General features: G+C 42.9%; 1 protein-coding gene across 2 annotated transcripts in view; it reads left to right on the top strand.

The window, feature by feature from the left end:
- The window catches only part of LOC106608081 (MAM domain-containing glycosylphosphatidylinositol anchor protein 2), a 398494-nt gene that overhangs the window by 131999 nt on the left and 244896 nt on the right, over window positions 1-21599 (top strand). For both annotated transcript variants that reach the window (XM_014205777.2, XM_014205779.2), the window contains exon 3: window positions 6220-6394. In XM_014205777.2, coding sequence (XP_014061252.2) covers window positions 6220-6394 — 175 coding nt within the window. The remainder of the gene's footprint in view (window positions 1-6219; window positions 6395-21599) is intronic.

Below are 21599 nucleotides of genomic sequence, written 5' to 3'. Positions count from 1 at the left end.
TACATTTGGCCGACTACTCACACTGAATTCTTCCACTGCTCTATCGTTAGCTACATCTCAGTCTGAATCTGTCATAATTGAAAGTCGTTTGTGATGACGTCGTTTGTGGTGAACGTCATCAGTGATTGGATCGTCTCTAACCAATCAGAGTATCAAAGCTAATTATGTACTTCGAAAACGCTGCTTCACCCACATGTGTTCTGGCCCTACCCGTTAGTTTCTGGGACCAATCAGATGGTCCGAATGTGTTCGCATTCTAGAGGGGTCGGAGAAGAAACGTTCATGGGCGTGGTGTGGCGTTTGGCTGGAGCAATGAGTCTGGGTAGCCAAGCAAAATTTACATAGCAACCATACCCACTGGAATCTAAGTTATGAAGATTTAAGTCAATGTTAAATTGTTTATCGATTGGCATTCACCATATTAAAAGTGTGTAAAAGGATTTAGCACAACTTTTTTGGGGTTCACCAAAACATTAAAATCTGACATAGACAGGTATTAGATTGGACTGTTTTCACTCAGCACCTGTGAAATAATGGCTGGAGTGACAGCCACTATGAGATGTAATTCCCATGATTGAGCCATCTTTCTCTCTCCCCTGAGGTATCTTCTGACCTGGACTCTGGCCTGCCTCCAGTCTGTATGCTCACACTGTGTTTGAGGACACAGTCTGACTATGCCAGCAACACCACTGAGCACACACACACACACACACACACACACACACACACACACACACACACACACACACACACAGAGAGAGAGAAAGAGAGACAGTAATCCCCCCCTCCCACACACACACACACACTCAAACACACCATCACGCCAGCTACACCACAGAGTAAACACCCAACACCGCCCATTTCTGTTTCAATTATCTGCTGAGTCAAGTTCAGACAGGTGGGTAAGAGGGTCAGGTGGTTTAAATTTGCCGTATACAGCTATGAGTGTCAAGCAGGCTAGGGTCTAGCAGGCTAGCATCTGTGTCAGGGGGCCAAAGGCTGTAGAATAATATAGCTACTGTAGCTGGTGCCCTGGAGTGGGAAGATTGGGTATAGCTGCCCCCAGTATTGTATACTCATGGGAGGATATAGCTAAAGATATTGTAGTTTATCCAGGGGTTAGTTGTGGCCTGGAGTGTGGAGTGTGATCCTAGACACCCCCATTCTCCCTGGGCTATGGTACAGCCACTTGGATGGTTGTGTGGTTGGATGGTTGGATAGTTGGATTGTTCGATGGTTGAATAGTTGAATAGTTGGTTGGATGGATGGTTGGATATTCGTCTTCTGTTGTTTATGATTTGGTACCTGTTCATTTTGTGATTCAGACCTTTCAATCTTAGTTGAACTGAACAGTATTCCCTACGAGCAAAGACATTCAAAATAAGTATTTTGGGTTGAAAAGACATTGGAAATCAGTCAGTCTGTGATACTTACACTCGTCTGTTTTTCTCTTGCCATTCTATTGTCATACTTGGCCACCAGTGGTGGAAAAGGTACTCAATTGTTATAATTGAGTAAAAGTAAAGATACCTTAATAGAAAATGCCTTAAGTAAAAGCAAAAGTTACCCAATAAAATAATACATGTCTAAAAGTTTGTAACGGTTGTTGTCGGAAGTTGAAGGAGTGGACCAAACTGCAGCGTGGTAAGTGTTCATGATTTTTATTATTCAATGAAACACTCGAACAAAAATAGCACTAAACGAAAAGCGCAGAGTTCTGTCAGGTACAGAATACAAAACAACTACCCACCAACACAGGTGGGAAAAGGCTACCTAAGTATGATTCCCAATCAGAGACAACGATAGACAGCTGCCTCTGATTGGGAACCCTACTCGGCCAAAACAAAGAAATAGATAACATAGAATGCCCACCCCACATCACACCCAGACCTACCCAAATAGAGAAATAAAATGGCTCTCTAAGGTCAGGGCGTGACAACAGTAGTGGAAAAAGTACTCAATTGTCATACTTGAGTAAAAGTAAATGCTATTCATCAATTCCTTATATTAAGCAAACCAGACCGTACAATTTTCTTGTTTTTAAAATGTACGGACAGACGGGCACACTTCAACACTCAAACATAATTTAGAAATGCAGTGTTTGTGTATAATCCGTCAGATCAGAGGCAGTGGGAATGTAGATGAAGGTGCATGAATTGGACACAACTTCTGTCCTGCCTGAGCATTCTAAATCTAACGAGTACTTTTTGGTGTCAGGGAATATGTATGGGAGTAAAAAGTACACCTTTACAGGGCCTACCGAGTGGTGCAGTGGTCCAAGGCACTGCCGTGCTAGCTGTGCCTCTAGAGATTCTGAGTTTGAGTCCAGGCTTTGTCGCAGCCGGCCGCGACCGGGAGACCCATGGGGCGTCACACAATTGGCCCAGCGTCGTCCAGGTTAGGCTGGCAGGGATGTCCTTGTCCCATTCACCTCTCCTGAGTTTGTACGGGAGTTGCAGCAATGAGACAGGACTGTAACTACCAATTGGATACCACGAAAATGGGGTTAAACGTACATCTTTATTTTAGTGGAGTAAAAGTAAAAGTTGTCAAACATTTGAATAGTAAAGTACAGATACCCCAAAAAACAACTTACTTTACAGTATTTTTACTTAAGTACTTTACACCACAGTTGGCCACAGTTGGCTTTTTAGAGCCCTCTTACCTCTGACCACCTCCTTCAGAAACCTTGAGAGCTCAAAGATGGTAACAGTCCAAAGTTAGGACAGAGATGGGGGCGGGTACAGTGTTGCAGCGTGGGAGATCAACTGACGACGCATGCTCCGACATACAACCCCAGCATCACAACCACTGTCGCTGCACACATAACCATTAGCTGCTAGCTGTCACTGTGTGTTGTCCAACACTGCTGGGAGAGCAACTTTCCAATCAGGCAAATGTAGATTTTTTTATTAGAATTCTTTCAGCCTGTATAAGTCTATCCTCAGCCCTTAACCCTTAACCCTTAAGCACTGCCCTCTACATTATTAGAAAGAGCTACATGGGTATCAGCGAAATTGAAACTCAGCTTGGACTGAGCTACATGTATTATAATAACGCTAAATACACATTCATTCCTTTCAGATCTTCAATGCTTGTCTTAGAGCGAGAAGAGAAGAGAGGGTCAAGCTGTACTCCCAGACTTACTCTCACAATGCCCTGGTGGATAAACACAGAAAGACATACCCTAGCACTCAGACAGACAGACATACCCTAGCACCCAGACAGACAGACATACCCTAGCACCCAGACAGACAGACATACCCTAGCAATCAGACAGACAGACAAACCCTAGCACCCAGACAGACAGACAAACCCTAGCACCCAGACAGACAGACATACCCTAGCACCCAGACAGACAGACATACCCTACCATCCAGACAGACAGACATACCCTAGCACCCAGACAGACAGACATACCCTAGCACCCAGACAGACAGACATACCCTAGCACCCAGACAGACAGAAAAACCCTAGCACCCAGACAGACAGACATACCCTATCATCCAGACAGACAGACATACCCTATCTTCAGACAGACAGACATACCCTAGCAACCAGACAGACAGACATACCCTAGCACCCAGACAGACAGACATACACTAGCTCCCAGACAGACATACCCTAGCACCCAGGCAGACAGACATACCCAACCACCAGACAGACAGACATACCCTAGCCCCCAGGCAGACAGACATACCCTAGCACCCAGGCAGACAGACATTCCCTAGCACCCAGGCAGACAGACATTCCCTATCATCCAGACAGACAGACATACCCTAGCACCCAGGCAGACAGACATACCCAACCACCAGACAGACAGACATACCCTAGCCCCCAAGCAGACAGACATACCCTAGCCCCCAGGCAGACAGACATACCCTAGCCCCCAGACAGACAGACATACCCTAGCACCCAGACAGACCCTAGCACCCAGGCAGACAGACATTCCCTAGCACCCAGACAGACAGACATACCCTATCATCCAGACAGACAGACATACCCTAGCACCCAGACAGACAGACATACCCCCACCCAGGCAGACAGACATTCCCTAGCACCCAGACAGACAGACAAACCCTAGCACACACACAAAGGAAGTTTAAAAGAAAGAGTGTAGAGCAAAATGGCTGTGGGGCTCCCGGAAAAACTTTCAAAGCTTCTCAGTAAGTCAGATGATGTGGTATACCGTCATGTGAAACAAACAGTACCACTTTCCCTTTGAAAACCACGGATGCTATTTGAATACACACTTCTTAGTGGCCCTCGAACAATACACTGATATTGGTGCTTTGCTGGAACTCAAAAGCTCTTTACACAAAAGGCAGAGGAGAGGAAATAAATGGGAGAATATAAGCTGGTAGAATACTGAATTGTGCTGAAGCCAGCTCTCTCTCTCTGTCTGTCTCAGTCTATATCTCTCTGTCTCTGTCTCTCTGACTTTCTCTCTCTCCCACTTTCTCTCTCTCACTTTTCTTCTCACTCTCTCACTGTCTCTCTTAGTATTTATGATGGTACTGTATCTGGAGGAGAAGTAAAGGAGAGGAAGGAGAAAGGATGGTGGAATGAGAATTCAGAGAACTATCTCATTTATGCTCATAACGTATTTAATAACTTCTGGGGAGAGTGCATGTTGTTGAACTTGTGCTTAACGCGTGTGGGTAAGATCTCTGAGTTTTAGTTCCCTTTTAATGTGACATATAAACTAAGGCTAGTTTATCCAACATACAAAGACTGTGGCTAGTTAGTTTGTTCTTCCCCCACTGTGAACAATAGCCTGAGGCCAGAGAAGGACTGTTGTCAGGCTAATAATAAAGTCCATGGCTACATTCATCTGAAGTCTGTTCTCTCTGTCTCTGACTCTGGCCTCTAGCTTGGACAACAGATGGAATGTTAGGGTTTGAACCCCACTCTGATGCATCACACACAGACACACACATACACTGTAGCCTCGTTATTGTGTTACTATTTCCTTTTCTAGAAAAAAAATGTTGTGCTTTTTATTTCTGAATTGTTAGGAAAGACCTCGTAAATAAGCATTTCAGGGTAAAAAGTCTACATTTGTTGTATTCGGCGTATGTGACAAATAACATTTGATTTCACACTAACAAACACACACTAACAAAACAGAGGTGATAATGATATGCTGCGTAGCTCTCTCTCTCTCTCTCTCTCTCTCTCTCTCTCTCTCTCTCTCTCTCTCTCTCTAAAGCCCTTTGACATAGTCCAGAGTGGAAGCTGAACATGGGATAGGACCCACATCCAATACAACAGAACAGCTATCTCCATTCCATGATATCTCCATCAAATGGGATTCTAGCAGTCTCCGATACGACGATATCTCTAGCGTATGCATTCCTATTGAATTCCAATGTGCTTCTGCTCCCTCTCTGCTCACACAGACAGCAGAGATATGTTGTATGTGTTGACTGTGGAGGCAAAACAAGTCTGTGTGTGTGTTAGTGAGCACTTATGTGCATACATACAGTACTTACACGTGTGGGTATGCTGTCGCTTAGCAAATCCAGTCTATCTCTGGGGTGATATAGCAGTAGCTTAAAAAAAAGAGATGAATTAACCCCTATGTTCAGTGGTTCTGTCTCTGTCAGCCTCGGGGCATGACCCTGCACCACCTGTCCAGGCTTTAATGAGAACGGGAGAGAGACAAAGATGATGGAGGGTCAATTACACCTCCATGTTGTAGACCAGAGGAATGAACTGAACGCTAGTTCACCTTTCATTACCACCCCCTGCTACCAGGTTAAGGGTGTTGCACCAGTTAGTGAAAGACAGTGAAGTTGTGATTGAGGGTTTTACTCTAACAGATAGAGATATCAGATCTTCTTTGAGGAGAGGAAGAGTCAGACAGTGTATTAGATGTGGTTGTAATGAGAAGATGAAATTGGTAGAGAGTAGAGACTCACCTTTCCAGGGCTGAAAGAGGTTAACAGAAATGTGTAGTATATTTGAGGTTTTATATATTTGAGGTTTTTAAAAGGCTTCTGAAGTTTGTAATTTCCACTTTGAAATTTCAGACTTGATTTTTCCTTACGGAAAATGTATCAACCCCTACAAAAATCTCCATTAATTATCATCCACATAATAATAAAACATTTCTGTTGCTGCAGGATTATTTTCCTGCTGTAGCAAACTGGCTCAAATTAAGATCCTACATCTGTAAGTCATCTAAACAACCATGTGTCCTATTTCCTCCACCAGATCCGGTGGACCAAGACAGCAGGCAGTGTGTCTGACCGCTTCCAGGACTCGAGTGTGTTTAACGAGACACTGCACATCACCAAGATCCAGAGACACCAAGGGGGACGCTACTACTGCAAGGCTGAGAACGGCCTGGGCTCCCCGGCCATCAAGTCCATACGGGTCGACGTCTACTGTAAGTGCTGCAAATTACCATCAGACACAGTGGTTGAGCCAACATTGTTTTCTTGTTATCTCAATGTTGCATCAAATCCAAAGTGACTAGTTAGTATACAGCTCTAGTTTCATTTTCAACTAGATTTCAACCACAAGGTTTGGTTTTTCCTCTGAGTACATTTTTTATTTTTGTATTTAACCTTTGTTTAACCTGTTATGGCTAGGGGGCAGTATTTTCACAGCCGGATAAAAAATGTACCCGATTTAATCTGATTATTACTCCTGCCCAGAAACTAGAATATGCATATAATTATTAGCTTTGGATAGAAAACACTCCAAAGTTTCTAAAACTGTTTGAATGGTGTCTGTGAGTATAACAGAACTCATTTGGCAGGCCAAAACCTGAGAAGATTCCATGCAGGAAGCGCCCTGTCTGACAATTTCTTGCCCTTCTTGATTATCTCTATCCATTACAGGGGATCTCTGCTGTTACGTGACACTTCCTACGGCTCCCATGGGCTCTCAGAAGGCGGCAAAAAGCTGAATCGTGGCTTTGCAGGCTCTGGCTGAAAAAAAGTAGCGCGTTTGGATAGTGGCTGGTCACAGTACTGTGAGACTCAGGCGCGTGCCCGAGTCGACCCCATGCTTTGTTTTCTTTCGTCTTTTTACCTAAAAGCAGATTCCCGGTCGGAATATTATCGCTTTTTGCGAGAAAAATGGCATAAAAATTGATTTAAACAGCGGTTGACATGCTTCGAAGTACGGTAATGGAATATTTAGACATCTTTTGTCACGAAATGTGCCATGCTCGTGACCCTTATTTACACTTCGGATAGTGTCTTGAACGCACGAACAAAATGCCGCTATTTGGATATAACTATGGATTATTTTGAACCAAACCAACATTTGTTATTGAAGTAGCAGTCCTGGGAGTGCATTCTGACGAAGAACACCAAAGGTAATCAAACTTTTCTAATAGTAAATCGGAGTTTGGTCAGGGCTAAACTTGGTGGGTGTCTAAATAGCTAGCCGTGATGGCTGGGCTATCTACTCAGAATATTGCAAAATGTGCTTTCACCGAAAAGCTATTTTAAAATCGGACACCTCGATTGCACAAAGGAGTTCTGTATCTGTAATTCTTAAAATAATTGTTATGTTTTTTGTGAACGTTTATCATGAGTAATTTAGTAAATTCACCGGAGGTTTGCGGGGGGTATGCTAGTTCTGAACGTCACATGCTAATGTAAAAAGCTGGTTTTTGATATAAATATGAACTTGATTGAACAAAACATGCATGTATTGTATAACATAATGTCCTAGGTGTGTCATCTGATGAAGATCATCAAAGGTTAGTGCTGCATTTTGCTGTGGATTTGTTTTTTGTGACATTATATGCTAGCTTGAAAGGAGAGTCTTGTCTTTAAAATGGTGTAAAATAGTCATATGTTTGAAAAATGGAAGTTTTGGGGTTTTTGAGGAATTTGTAATTCGCGCCACGCCTATCATTGGATATTGGAGCAGGTGTTCCGCTAGCGGAACGTCTAGATGTAAGAGGTTAACCTAGATGTAAGAGGTTAACCTCTAACATCTAGACGTTCCGCTAGCTGAACACCTCTCCTTTATCTAACCACACTGTCCGATTTCAAAAAGGCTTTACAGCGAAAGCAAAACATTAGATTATGTCAGCAGAGTACCCAGCCAGAAATAATCAGACACCCATTTTTCAAGCTAGCATAGAATGTCACATAAACCCAAATCACAGCTAAATGCAGCACTAACCTTTGATGATCTTCATCAGATGACAATCTTAGGACATTATGTTATACAATACATGCATGTTTTGTTCAATCAAGTTCATATTTATATCCAAAAACCAGCTTTTTACATTAGCATGTGACGTTCAGAACTAGCATACCCCCCGCAAACTTCCGGTGAATTTACTAAATTATGATAAACGTTGACAAAATACATAACAATTATTTTAAGAATTATAGATACAGAACTCCTTTGTGCAATCGAGGTGTCCGATTTTAAAATAGCTTTTCGGTGAAAGCACATTTTGCAATATTCTGAGTAGATAGCCCAGCCATCACGGCTAGCTATTTTGACACCCACCAAGTTTAGCCCTGACCAAACTCCGATTTACTATTAGAAAAGTTTGATTACCTTTGGTATTCTTCGTCAGAATGCACTCCCAGGACTGCTACTTCAATAACAAATGTTGGTTTGTTCAAAATAATCCATAGTTATATCCAAATAGCGGCGTTGTGTTCGTGCGTTCAAGACACTATCCAAGGGTGACGAAGGGTTACGCGCCCGACGCGTTTCGTGACAAAAAATTTCTAAATATTCCATTACCGTACTTCGAAGCATGTCAACCGCTGTTTAAAATACATTTTTATGCCATTTTTCTCGTAAAAAAGCGATAATATTCCGACCGGGAGTGGTGGTTTTCGTTCAAAGAGAGAGAAAGTAAACATGGAGTTGACTCGTGCACGAGCCTCAGTCTCATAGTACTCTGACCGGCCACTATCCAAACGCGGTAATGTTTTTCTGCCAGGGCCTGCAAAGCCACGATTCAGCTTTTTGCCGCCTTCTGAGAGCCCATGGGAGCCGTAGGAAGTGTCACGTAACAGCAGAGATCCCCTGTTTTGGATAGAGATAATCAAGAAAGCCAAGAAATGGTCAGACAGGGTACTTCCTGTACAGAATCTTCTCAGGTTTTGGCCTGCCAAATGAGTTCTGTTATACTCACAGACACCATTCAAACAGTTTTAGAAACTTTGGAGTGTTTTCTATCCAAAGCTAATAATTATATGCATATTCTAGTTTCTGGGCAGGAGTAATAATCAGATTAAATCGGTACGTTTTTTATCCGGCCGTGAAAATACTGCCCCCTATCCATAACAGGTTAACTAGGCAAGTCAGTTAAGAACAAATTATTATTTACAATGACAGCCTAGGAACAGTGGGTTAACTGCCTTGTTCAGGGGCAGAACAACAGATTTTTACCTTGTCAGCTTGGGGAATCGATCTTGCAACTTTTCGGTTACTGTCCCAACACTCTAACCACTAGGGTACCTGCCGCCCCACAATGCTTTCTTTCCAGAGGTGCTTTGGTGATGCTCTGCGTATCCAGATTGTTGATTAAATTAAAAAGGCACTTTATTGTCATGTTGTGTCAATCCCGGCCCCATAAAATGGAAATGTCTGTTGGGATCCATTAAACTGAATGGCCATACACTGTTATTGTTTTTATTGATCGGCCATTGATTGTCCTGCTCACCTCATCAATTGATGAGTGGTGAAGACACACGTCAGTGCACTTCCATCACAGCTACAACCCCCCTCCAGGCTGTGCCTCTGCACTACGACTCCAGTTACTATGAGTTCACTCAGAATTTTAAAGGGTGTGAACAGGTGTGGTTTTGCATAAATATCCAATGACAATGTCTGTAAGAGTGTAAGAGAAACAGCTTGCAAGGTGTGTTATTTGTAACACAGTTACCAACATCTGATGCAGTGTAAACATTCTATGTGAACCAGCATTGCCATTTTCCTCTATCTTCAGACTGCACTTGATTGAGTTGGGGTCCTAGACTAGACATTCTTTGTGTTTTTGTTGGAGAAACTGTACAGTGGCTAACAGTCTTAACAACCCAACCCAGTAGGTTCCAGCCGAGCCAAACCCAGTAGGTTCCAGTCGAGCCAAACCCAGTAGATTCCAGTCGAGCCAAACCCAGTAGGTTCCAGTCGAGCCAAACCCAGTAGGTTCCAGTCTAGCCAAACCCAGTAGGTTCCAGCCGAGCCAAACCCAGTAGGTTCCAGTCGAGCCAAACCCAGTAGGTTCCAGTCGAGCCAAACCCAGTAGGTTCCAGTCGAGCCAAACCCAGTAAGTTCCAGTCGAGCCAAACCCAGTAGGTTCCAGCCGTGCCAAACCCAGCAGGTTCCAGTCGAGCCAAACCCAGTAGGTTCCAGCCGAGCCAAACCCAGTAGGTTCCAGCCTAGCCAAACCCAGTAGGTTCCAGCCGTGCCAAACCCAGCAGGTTCCAGCCTAGCCAAACCCAGCAAGTTCCAGCCTAGCCAATCCCAGCAAGTTCCAGCCTAGCCAAACTAGCCATTACAATAGTGAGGTCTGATTGGAGTTGTCCAGGGCACCTTCTTTAGCTGCAATCCACAACTCCACAGAGGTGCACTTAAATGAAGGATGGTTGCTCTGGTCTGAACCCTAGACAAGCAAAAATCATCTGTCCCAGCCAAACCAACTACAAGCACTTAAAACCAGCATTTTCCCTTCCGTAACATCACTGCCAGTGATTAACTTTTGGGCTTGTGTTCTCCTCTTCTCCCACTCTCTCTGTGTTGCAGAACACAGAGCAGTCTGCAGTGCTGTCTCTGTCTCTCCTCTCTGCATCTCCTCTCTGCCTCTCCTCTCTCCTCTCTGCCTCTCCTCTCTCCTCTGCCTCTCCTCTGTCTCGATCTCTCTCCTCTGTCTCGATCTCTCTCCTCTGTCTCGATCTCTCTCCTCTGTCTCGCCTCTCGGCCTCTCGTCTCGGCCTCTCGTCGGCCTCTGCTTTTGCTTCAGCTTTTGCTTCTGCCTCTGCTTTTGCTTCTGCTTCTGCTTTTGCCTCTTCTCTCCTCTCTTCTTCTCTTCTCTCCTCTCCTATTTTCTCGTTAAGGCAGGGGTTAAGAAAAAACACTTTCATCTGACATCCATAGCATCTCTTCCATCTGCCAATCACTCTTGTCAGTCTGTCACAACGGGCAGGGTCTGTCTGTCAGTGTGGCTGGTGTTTAGCCACATCGTCGCCAAGGCTCTTTCTGTGCCTGTTCTCTCTTTCCTTCTGTCTCCATTTCCCCTTTCTATTTCCCTCTCTCTCTCCTTTCTCTCTCTCTCTCTCTGTTTCCCTCCCTGTCTCCTCTTGGTCCCTGCATGTCTGTGTGACTCTCAGTCGTTGTACCTGTATATTAGTTCTGACGTGAGCAAGGGCTTTGGAATAGGTGATGGTTAGAAAGCTTGGAACTTGGAAGGAGGGGGAAGTAGTGACTTTCTTTCTCTCCTTGGCTCCTTTCCTTCATCTGCTCTGGACTGCCATATTTGCTTTGTGGTGGATGTCTAACGAACATGTGCTTTCTCCTGTCCAGTTCTTCCACACTGTTGATTGTAAACTATTGAGACATACAATAGACCCTGGACAGACAGTGACTAACATCCCAGTGTCACTGGTTTAGCATGATAACAGTATGATTACCAAAGTTGACCAGTGGCCATTTTGAATCCTCTCTGGTTTGCCATGGCATTGTTTACAGTTTAATGGATGGTGAATCCTGAATGGGCAGCGTGGGAGGGATGCTTAACCTATCAGACACATCAGCTGTGACATCCAGACCATCATTCAACCAATGATGTCATCCAATGCTTTCACTAGTTGCCTCCCAGTCCAATGATGTCTTGAGTTGTGCTCTCCAGAAAAACTCTCTGTTTAACCTTTTACTGCAGTGGGCTAAATCAGGGTCACACACAGTGATTATTGGTAGTCTTTAACAAAATGACTTTGAAGCTAAAGTATACACCTCACAAACATTGGCTCAAACAAAGAAGACACCTGTACCATGTCAGATATAGAGTTGAAATGTATTACATTTTGCGTTTGCATCCCAATATTACACTTTATATACATCACAGAAGACTGAAATATAACAAAACTGTTTGACATGGAAACACCAGATTTGAGTTTTTAAAAATCAAACAAATTGTATTGGTCACATACACATGGTTAGCAGATGTTATTGCGAGTGTAGCGAAAGTAATTTAACAATTCCACAACAACTACCTAATACACACAAATCTAAGTAAAGGGATGGAATAAGAATACGTACATATACATATATGGATGAGCGATGACCGAGCGGCATAGGCAAGATGCAATAGATGGTATAGAATACAATATATACATATGAGATTAGTAATGCAAGATATGTAAACATTATTAAAGTGGCATTATTAAAGTGACTAGTGATCCATTTATTAAAGTGGCCAATGATTTCGAGTCTGTATATAACATTCCACTAATGAGGCCAAACGGGGCACTTTTGGTAATTGACTGCAGGAAAGGACTACTAGAAGTTGATGAAAAGGGAATCGATCAAGTATCGAAGACATGGTACAGTACTTTCAAGTACATGAGCCTTTCAAGCTTGATTTCCTCAAGTACTGTACTTGTAGGTTTCCTATTTATCATTGAGTATACACTAAATACTGTATGTAATGCTATGGCCTTCATATTGTAGAGCCTTTAAAACACAACTCTATAGGACATTATTAAAGCAGCAGCAGCGTTTAAAGAGTTACATTCTGACCACATTGCTCACGTCACGCGAGCGTTGCAAAATACATTTGCACATACATGTTATTCAATCATTGCACCCACACTGCAAGCCAACGAGCGTCTGCGTTGCCAGGCACTAAAATAGAAGTTGCTTCTATTTGTGACACAGAACGCGATGCAAGTCCTGCTTTTCCCATCTCCTCATTGGCTTTTAAAAGCATATACCCACGTGCCATCTTCTCATTGGTTATACCCACATGGGTGATTGAAAGATGAACTGAGGTCGGTAATACACCTTATTATGAAAGTTAGAAGAAAAGGCCTGGAAGGAGGAGAGATGACTAGAAATGATTTGGTTGACTGTTTTATCTGTGGATTAATTGTCAGAGTAGAGGTCCTTGTGCATTTCAGGTAAAATAACAACTCAATGTTTATATCCCAGGACAAATTAGCTAGCAACAGCAAGCTAACTAGCTAAATTGCCATAAATGTTTAATGCTTTTTGACCTGTCCCCAAATTAATATAATTAGTTCAGAGTTTGTTTTGATATTTCAACCTGCGTGTCGGTATTGCGTTTGGTGTGGGGGGACAAAATCCATTTGCGCACGTTGGCGCATGCGGACACACGCACGGGTCCAATTTGGGCATGGTGTTAGACCGATGACGCCCTTGTCTCTGGCCTTGTAGTCCATATGTACTTCATTAGCTGGGTGTTGTGTTGCACATCCAGCACAAACATAGTGGATTTCTCCTGGTAAATGCTATTGCTGTCACCCAGGGGTGAATGTAATTGATGTGCCTCTTTTGCAGCTCTCGCTATTTTTAGTGCTTTGCAGCCTTGTTTTTTAATTAGCATTTCAATTGCTATTTGGGCGCCAGGGCTCAACAACAACACCTTGAAAAATTGTGTTGACTCGGATTTTCAGATGTTGTGTGGGTGTGTTTTTACTCAAAATGTCTTTAGACTACCCAGAAATCAAATCAAACTTTATTTGTCACATGCGCCAAATACAGCAAGTGTAGACTTTACCGTGAAATACTTACTTAAATGTAACCGCTAGTAAGGATGGCTACTATAGGGATACAAGTCAGAGAATGACAGGGCTTTATTTTTCGGTGGGAATTTAGGAGGGCTGCCATTTCAATGTGAATTTAGTCTTTGTTCTGTTCTTAAAAAAAAAATAATAATTATATTGATTTTCCTTCCTAGTCCTGAAACCAGAGGGCTTATTTTCAATTTAGAGTTGAAATATTTCCAGATTTATTTGTTCATACATACATACTTATAAAATCAATGTGTGCTCCTTTCCTAACCGTTCACCTTCCAAAGAGACTGCTGGATCCGCCATGACAACGTCCAATAGACATTAAATTCAATGAAATGATGGAAGGAAAGAGAGAAAGGTAGAATTCTCTGGACGCATTGCCTAGGTTTGAAAATAAATGAAATGAAAGAAGGGAGGACAAAGAATGAAAAAAGGAGGAAGAATTCTATGGTAGAAGTATTGCCAACTCAAAAGGACAGACAACAGCAGGATGGGTAATTAACTTACCTCTGTAGCCCAGAGGAGCTGATATTAGCCCTGGCAGGCCTAGCAGGCACAGCAGTAACTCATTTAAAATACCCACCCCATCTAAGCACATTTCTACCTGCTGGTGCTTCAGAAGATGTGTTTGTCCATAGTGAGGTCTGCAGGGACAGATGCCCACTCAGAAGTTAATAAAAAACTCCCTACCGTCCTTCCGTTGATCGATTGGTAGCTTTGCTGTTCCTAAGAACTTAAGAGCCTCTTCTTCCTCAGTTCCTTGAAGGGTCCATCTATTACAATGTTTTTCATTTCATCTGGGCTGTAAGTGTGGTATTGCTGTGTCTGAGACTGCATTGACGTACCTAGTAGAGAAAGTTCTATAGCGTTGCAGCAGGGGCTTATAGATGGCTTTAAGGACTTCACATCCCCAATGTAATACATTTCTGATGTGAAAAGAGTCCAATGGACTCCAATGAAGTACAAACGACTCAAGTACTTCACCTGTGCCCATGTGTTTAACAGGAGTTAGAGAGCATGTACTTGTATATTGGGACTGAAAAACTTTATTGCACTGATATTGAGTTTGCACTTTTACAGAGTCCACTTGTCAGGAATCAACAGTATATACCACCAATTTGACAATGGAGGTAGTTTCAGGACTCTTTAAAGTGGATGAATAATCAAATTACGATTTTTACACTGGAGGCTGCTGTGGCCCTATGAGTCCCCAACCAATCAGTGACCCTTTTGTCACTCTCCTTTGGATAGTTCCATACACAACCCATTACTCATCTTTAACAGGCTTCTTATTGTCTCAGCCTCAAATGTTCATTGGTCTCGGAGCTGAAATAAACTCTGTGTGTGATTTAACTTTGGCCAACAAACTGAAAACGCTGCCAGGAATGTTGTATCTTCAGCTGGCTAAGTCCAATTCAACACAGAGAGTGGTTGATAAATGAAAGATCTTAAGGGATGGATCGAAATTTACAGAATGGATACCTGGAGGAAAATGGGGGGAGGGTCATGCTTTTTCAATTTTAGTCAAGGGGAGGGTTTAGTATTTTTGTAATCTAGTCCAACAGATGGTCATGTAATTTGTAATTGATGAAATTACAATATTTCTGTGTTTTAGAATTAGTTGCTTTTAGGCTACATATCAATGTGTGCCCGATGACGCCCCTCGTCTCCGATTCTCTGCAGGGCGCGCAATATCTGCTCCTATAGGCTATTTAATGAAATTATCCACAGTCTATAGGCTATAGGCTACAAAGTGCATGCTCTGAGTTAAATTGATTGATTAGGCCTCTTCCCAAAAGTGTGATATCTTCCACTCCAACTAGCCTATGTTCTGTTCAGTTTGAGAAGGAGAGCGCGAAGAGGAGAAGGAGGACCGGAGGTCAACTTTGACAGCTTGCTACTACTATCGTTTATTTTAATAAAAACAATATGTTTCTTGCCCATGATGTATTTATCAGAGTTATTAACCTCACAATAAGCCAGATTGCAATAACTTATATTGGGGTGCTGAAACTTGAAGCAGCATCTGCGGCACAATCAATCGGAAATGGACAGCTCATGGGGCTGAAAGTAGGCAAATTCGGGTAAGCATAATTAATTTAAACCGTCTTAATTTTAATTAGACTTCACTAACAACAAGAGGGCTTTGTGTTGGAGCCTATTTCTTCTTATTTAAGAAATAGTTTGACAGATGAAATTAGGCTATAGGCTGCTATATCCATAGATTTGTCTGCCAATTCCTCTACCATGCACTCTTTAACTAGCCTACTTCTGTGTCAGTGAAGGGCTGTTAAGGGTTGGAAGAACTTGACTGGCCTGCACAGAACCCTAACCTCAACCCCATCAAACACCTTTGGGATGAATTGTAACGCTGACTGTGAGCCAGGCCTAATCGCCCAAAATCAGTGCCCGACCTCGCTAATGCTCTTGTGGCTGAATGGACGCAAGTCCCAACAGAAATGTTCCAACATCGAGTGGAAAGCCTTACCAGAAAAGTGGAGGTTGTTATAGAAGTAAAGGGTGGACCAACTCCATATTAATGCCCATGATTCTGGAATGAGATGTTCGACGAGCAGCTGTACACAATGTGTAACAAAAACATGTCATGTACACATAATGTAGGCCTATCTCTCTGTCCATTCTTAGCCTGTAATTTCTGTAATTTGTGTTGAATTAAAAAAGATTCTGGTAATATGTAAAAGTATGTAGAATTGCATGAAACTTTTATAAAAGACCATTTTTTCTCGGGCCTGCAAATACAATGATAGATTCATGCAATGTTTTATTATAAAAGGTGTCTTTCCACTCCTACTCTTGTCCACGATGGTCTGTGATCCCACAACCTTCTGTCCCACAGCCCTGTGTGCTATCAAAATTCCTGCCGTTGCCAACTAATGCCTACAGGACAAAGACCAGCTTCTAAAACAGCATATTTAAGGCTTTGGTCTGTCGAAAAAAGTGAGGGTAAACGGTAGGCATGTTCTCTGCTATCCACTTTATGTTCCTGGTATAGGGGTGGGGCACTTTTTTTTTCAACCATTCAGGGAGGATTTAGGTCAATAATATTTTGCTGAAGGGAGGGTCATCCATTTTAATTTCAGAGACGTCTTCACTCCCTAAGCTAAAACAACCATGAAGCTAAAAAACTACTGTTTGACTATCTGAAATGCTGTGCTTAACCACATCTGCATGAATAATCACATTAATATGAGGAGCATAAAAAAACTTCTTTCTGATATTTGTACAGCTGCTAACAATATGCTAGCAGCTGATAGCTAGCTATTATGGAGCTATGTAACATCTAACGCTAATATTAGCTCGCTAGCTAGTGTTAGCTATTATGGAGCTATGAAACGGAGCTATGGTATTTTTTATTTAACCTTTATTTAACTAGGCAAGTCAGTATCCCCGAGCAAACTAAGTGAAAAATCTGTCGATGTGCCCTTGTAATTCACTAAAAGTGTCTGCTAAATGACTCAAATGTAATTTAACCCCTGCCTCTGTCACTTTAGGCCCAGGCTGTGTGGTACAAAGGTGAATGGCGGTACTTGGGGCAGACACATTCCCTCTTTGGACATGCTCTCCCTCTTCCTCCTCCTCTGCTTCCTCCTCCCCCTCTTCCTCCTCCTCACCCCCTCCTCCTCATGATCTACGTCTTCCTTTCTACACTCTCTCTCTCTCTTTTTCTCTCCTCTTCTCTCCTCTCCTCTCCTTCCTCTTCACGCTCCTCTTCCTGTCTCTCTCCCTCTACTCTCCTCTCCCTCCCCTCCCCTTCACTTTCCTTTTCCTCTCTCGCTCCACTCCTCCCTCCTCACTCCACATTTCTATCCCTCCAATCATCTCTAAGTCCTCTTTCTCCATGCCTTTTGCTTCTGAGCCCAGACACACCACATCACTTCCCTCACCTTTCACTGACCTAGAGGAACAGAGGACCAGAGGGAGAGGAGAGGAGCAACAAATAGGATATAATTGTGGTCAGGAACATTTTCTCTCTCTCACACTATCTCTCTCTTCCTTCCTCTCTTTCTTTTTCTCAACTATACACACACTCTCTTCCTAATAATCACCTCTCAGGGGTTTCCATAATAAATTGTGTGATTCCACACACACACTCTCTTTCTCTCTCTCTAGCCTCCAATCAACTCTCGCTTTCTTGCCTGACAGACCAACTACAGAGTTTGCCAATGTTAGCTGATTATTTATGAAGCTAGGACAGTTTCCAAATGAATTACATCGGTAGAAACAGGACAAAACAAGCAACATGTTAGCTGGCTATGTAAACAAATATGCAACTCAATATTCATATGAGCTCCACTGCTCTGGCATCTACCCTAACACGACAGCTGTTAAATAATAGGAAAACGAGCAATGTATAGCCTATGAATATCTGCACCTAGCAAACATGACAACCCATAACTTAAGCCCAACAGATAAACACAAATTACTCAAGCCTTCATTTCAGTGGGTAGTTAGCTGGTTGTCTGTATGGCTAGTTAGTGAAAGTGACAGCAGAGGTTTACGCTTCGTGAGTGCAGAACAAATTTACTGCTACTCACAACTTTTCTTGCCTGACAGACTAGCTAGCTAGCTATAGCAAGCAGCTTGGGCCTTTTCCACATGAATTACATCGGTAGAAACAAGACCAACCACCAACTAGTTAGCTGACTACATGCAGCTACACACTGCAACTATTTACATGAGATAGAGAGCTCCACCGGTGATGTACTAGTCTATACCAACCAAGTGATCATGACAGGACTTGCTAATCTGAGAGCTATTCCCCACATTTCACGTCATCAAACATAGACAACACCAAACATATATATCTGCTGTTTATTTATTTCACTCACCTCGACATCATCGCTTTTCAAATTGCAAGGACGTGTCTGAATTTGTATCACCAACCAATATACAGTAGATACAGCCTCTTTCACAGTGAAAAGTCGTGTACACTTCGGCGCCGTCATTTTGAGAAAAAACCATTGAAAAGTCAAATGACAGCATAGCCTGTTTACGGTTTCTGGTTGATGATGCAACAGCCGCGCGAATACAACAACAGGTTGTTTGCATCTTAATTTTGCGATCATTTAAAGAAAGGACTTCGACGGCCGCTATGGGTTCGAAAGAGTTAAATGGGTTTCTGTTTTTCCGCTTCCCTCTGGAAAATATATATTAATATTAAATAAAAACTAATAACTACATTATTGCTGTTTCCATTTGTCATTATTGTGTATTTTCTATTTACTTGTATTGCTGTGTTATGCTGTATTATAATGCTGTATAATAATGTTGCCCAATCAATCACCTTCCATTGCAAAAAACATGGAAATTAAAAACAAAACACTGCCTCCCGAGTGGCGCAGTGGTCTAAGGCATCGCAGTGCTTGAAGCATCACTACAGACCTGGGTTCGATCCCAGGCTGTGTTGCAGCCAGCTCTGACCGGGAGACCCATGAGGTGGTGCACAATTGGCCTAGCGTAGTCCGGGTTAGGTGGGGGTTTGGCCTGTCGGGATGTCCTTGTCCCATAGCGCTCTAGCGACTCCTGTGGTGGGCCGGGCGCATGCACGCTGACATGGTCGCCAGTTGTACGGTGTTTCCTCTGACAAATTGGTGCAGCTGGCTTCTGGGTTAAGCGAGCAGTGTGTCAAGAAGCACTGCAGCTTGGCAGGGTCGAGTCTCAGAGGAAACATGGCTCTCGACCTTCACCTCTCCCGAGTCCGTACTGGAGTTCCAGCGATGGAACAAGACAGTAACTATCAATTTAGATATCACTAAAAAGGGGTAAAAATACAAATAATAAAAAAACACTATGTTTTAAGTGAGAAGGGGGCATTGGTCTGAAGCCAAAAAGACTACTCCACCCATGCTTTCCCAAGGTTTTACAGCACACAGCTTTGACATACTATAGTCGTGGCAAAAAGTTTTGAGAATGACACAAATATTTCCATAAAGTTTGCTACTTCAGTGTCTAGATATTTTTGTCCGATGTTACTATGGAATACTGAAGTATAATTACAAGCATTTCATAAGTGTCAAAGGCTTTTATTGACAATTACATGAAGTTGATGCAAAGAGCCAATATTTGCAGTGTTGACCCTTCTTTTTCAAGACCTCTGCAATCCACCCTGGCATGCTGTCAATTAACTTCTGGGCCACATCCTGACTGATGGCAGCCCATTCTTGCATAATCAATGCTTGGAGTTTGTCAGAATTTGTGGGGTTTTGTTTGTCCACCCGCCTCGTGAGGATTGACCACAAGTTCTCAATGGAATTAAGATCTGGGGAGTTTCCTGGCCATGGACCCAAAATATCGATGTTTTGTTCCCCGAGCCACTTAGTTATCACTTTTGCCTTATGGCAAGGTGCTCCATCATGCTGGAAAAGGCATTGTTTGTCACCAAACTGTTCCTAGATGGTTGGGAGAAGTTGCTCTCGGAGGATGTGTTAGTACCATTCTTTATTCATGGCTGTGTTCTTAGGCAAAATTGTGAGTGAGCCCACTCCCTTGGCTGAGAAGCAACCCCACACATGAATGGTCTCAGTATGCTTTACTGTTGGCATGACACAGGACTGATGGTAGCGCTCACCTTGTCTTCTCCGGACAAGCTTTTTTCCGGATGCCCCAAATAATCGGAAAGGGGATTCATCAGAGAAAATGACTTTACCCCAGTCCTCAGCAGTCCAATCCCTGTACCTTTTGCAGAATATCAGTCTGTCCCTGATGTTTTTCCTGGAGAGAAGCGGCTTTTTTGCTGCCATTCTTGACACCAGGCCATCCTCCAAAAGTCTTCGCCACACTGTGCATGCAGATGCACTCACACCTTCCTGCTGCCATTCCTGAGCAAGCTCTGTACTGGTGGTGCCCCCATCCCGCAGCTGAATCAACTTTAGGAAATGGTCCTGGAGCTTGCTGGACTTTCTTGGGCTTCCTCAAGCCTTCTTCACAACAATTGAACCGCTCTCCTTGAAGTTCTTGATGATCAGATAAATGGTTGATTTAGGTGCAATCTTACTGGCAGCAATATCCTTGCCTGTGAAGCCATTTTTGTGCAAAGCAATGATGACGGCACGTTTTTCCTTGCAGGTAATCATGGTTGACAGAGGAAGAACAATGATTCCAAGCACCACCCTACTTATGAAGCTTCCAGTCTGTTATTTGAACTCAATCAGCATGACAGAGTGATCTCCGGCCTTGTCCTCGTCAACACTCACACCTGTGTTAACGATAGAATCACTGACATGATGTCAGCTGGTCCTTTTGAGGAAGGGCTGAAATGCAGTGGAAATGTTTTTTTGGGTTTCAGTTCATTTGCATGGCAAAGAGGGACTTTGCAATTAATTGCAATTCATCTCATCACTCTTCATAACATTCTGGAGTATATGCAAATTGCCATCATACAAACTGAGGCAGCAGACTTTGTGAAAATTATGTTGGTCTATTGTACTTCCAACAATGGTTGCTTAATTGAGGACCCCTTCGAGATAAAATCCCGTTAGCGGGATTGGTTGGACAAGAACCAGTGAGATAGCAGGGCGCGAAATTCAAAACAAAATAATCTCAAAATTAAAATTCAAGTATTATACGGCATTTTAAAGATACTCTACTCGTTAATCCAATCACATTGTCCAATTTCAAAAAGGCTTTACGGTGAAAGCAAAACATTAGATTATTTTAGCATAGCACCTTAGCAAAAAAATAAAAAAGCCATTTTCCAAGCATGGATAGCCATCACAAAACCAGATATACAGCTAAAATTAAGCACTAACCTTTGACAATCTTCATCAGATGACACTCCTAGGACATCATGTTAGCCTGTTAGGGCTAGGGGGCAGTATTTACACGGCC

This window comes from Salmo salar, chromosome ssa06 (assembly GCF_905237065.1).
Source record: "Salmo salar chromosome ssa06, Ssal_v3.1, whole genome shotgun sequence".
Taxonomy (NCBI): domain Eukaryota; kingdom Metazoa; phylum Chordata; class Actinopteri; order Salmoniformes; family Salmonidae; genus Salmo; species Salmo salar.
The sequence above is the reverse complement of the archived record's forward strand: the minus strand, read 5'-3'. Positions and strand labels throughout refer to the sequence as shown.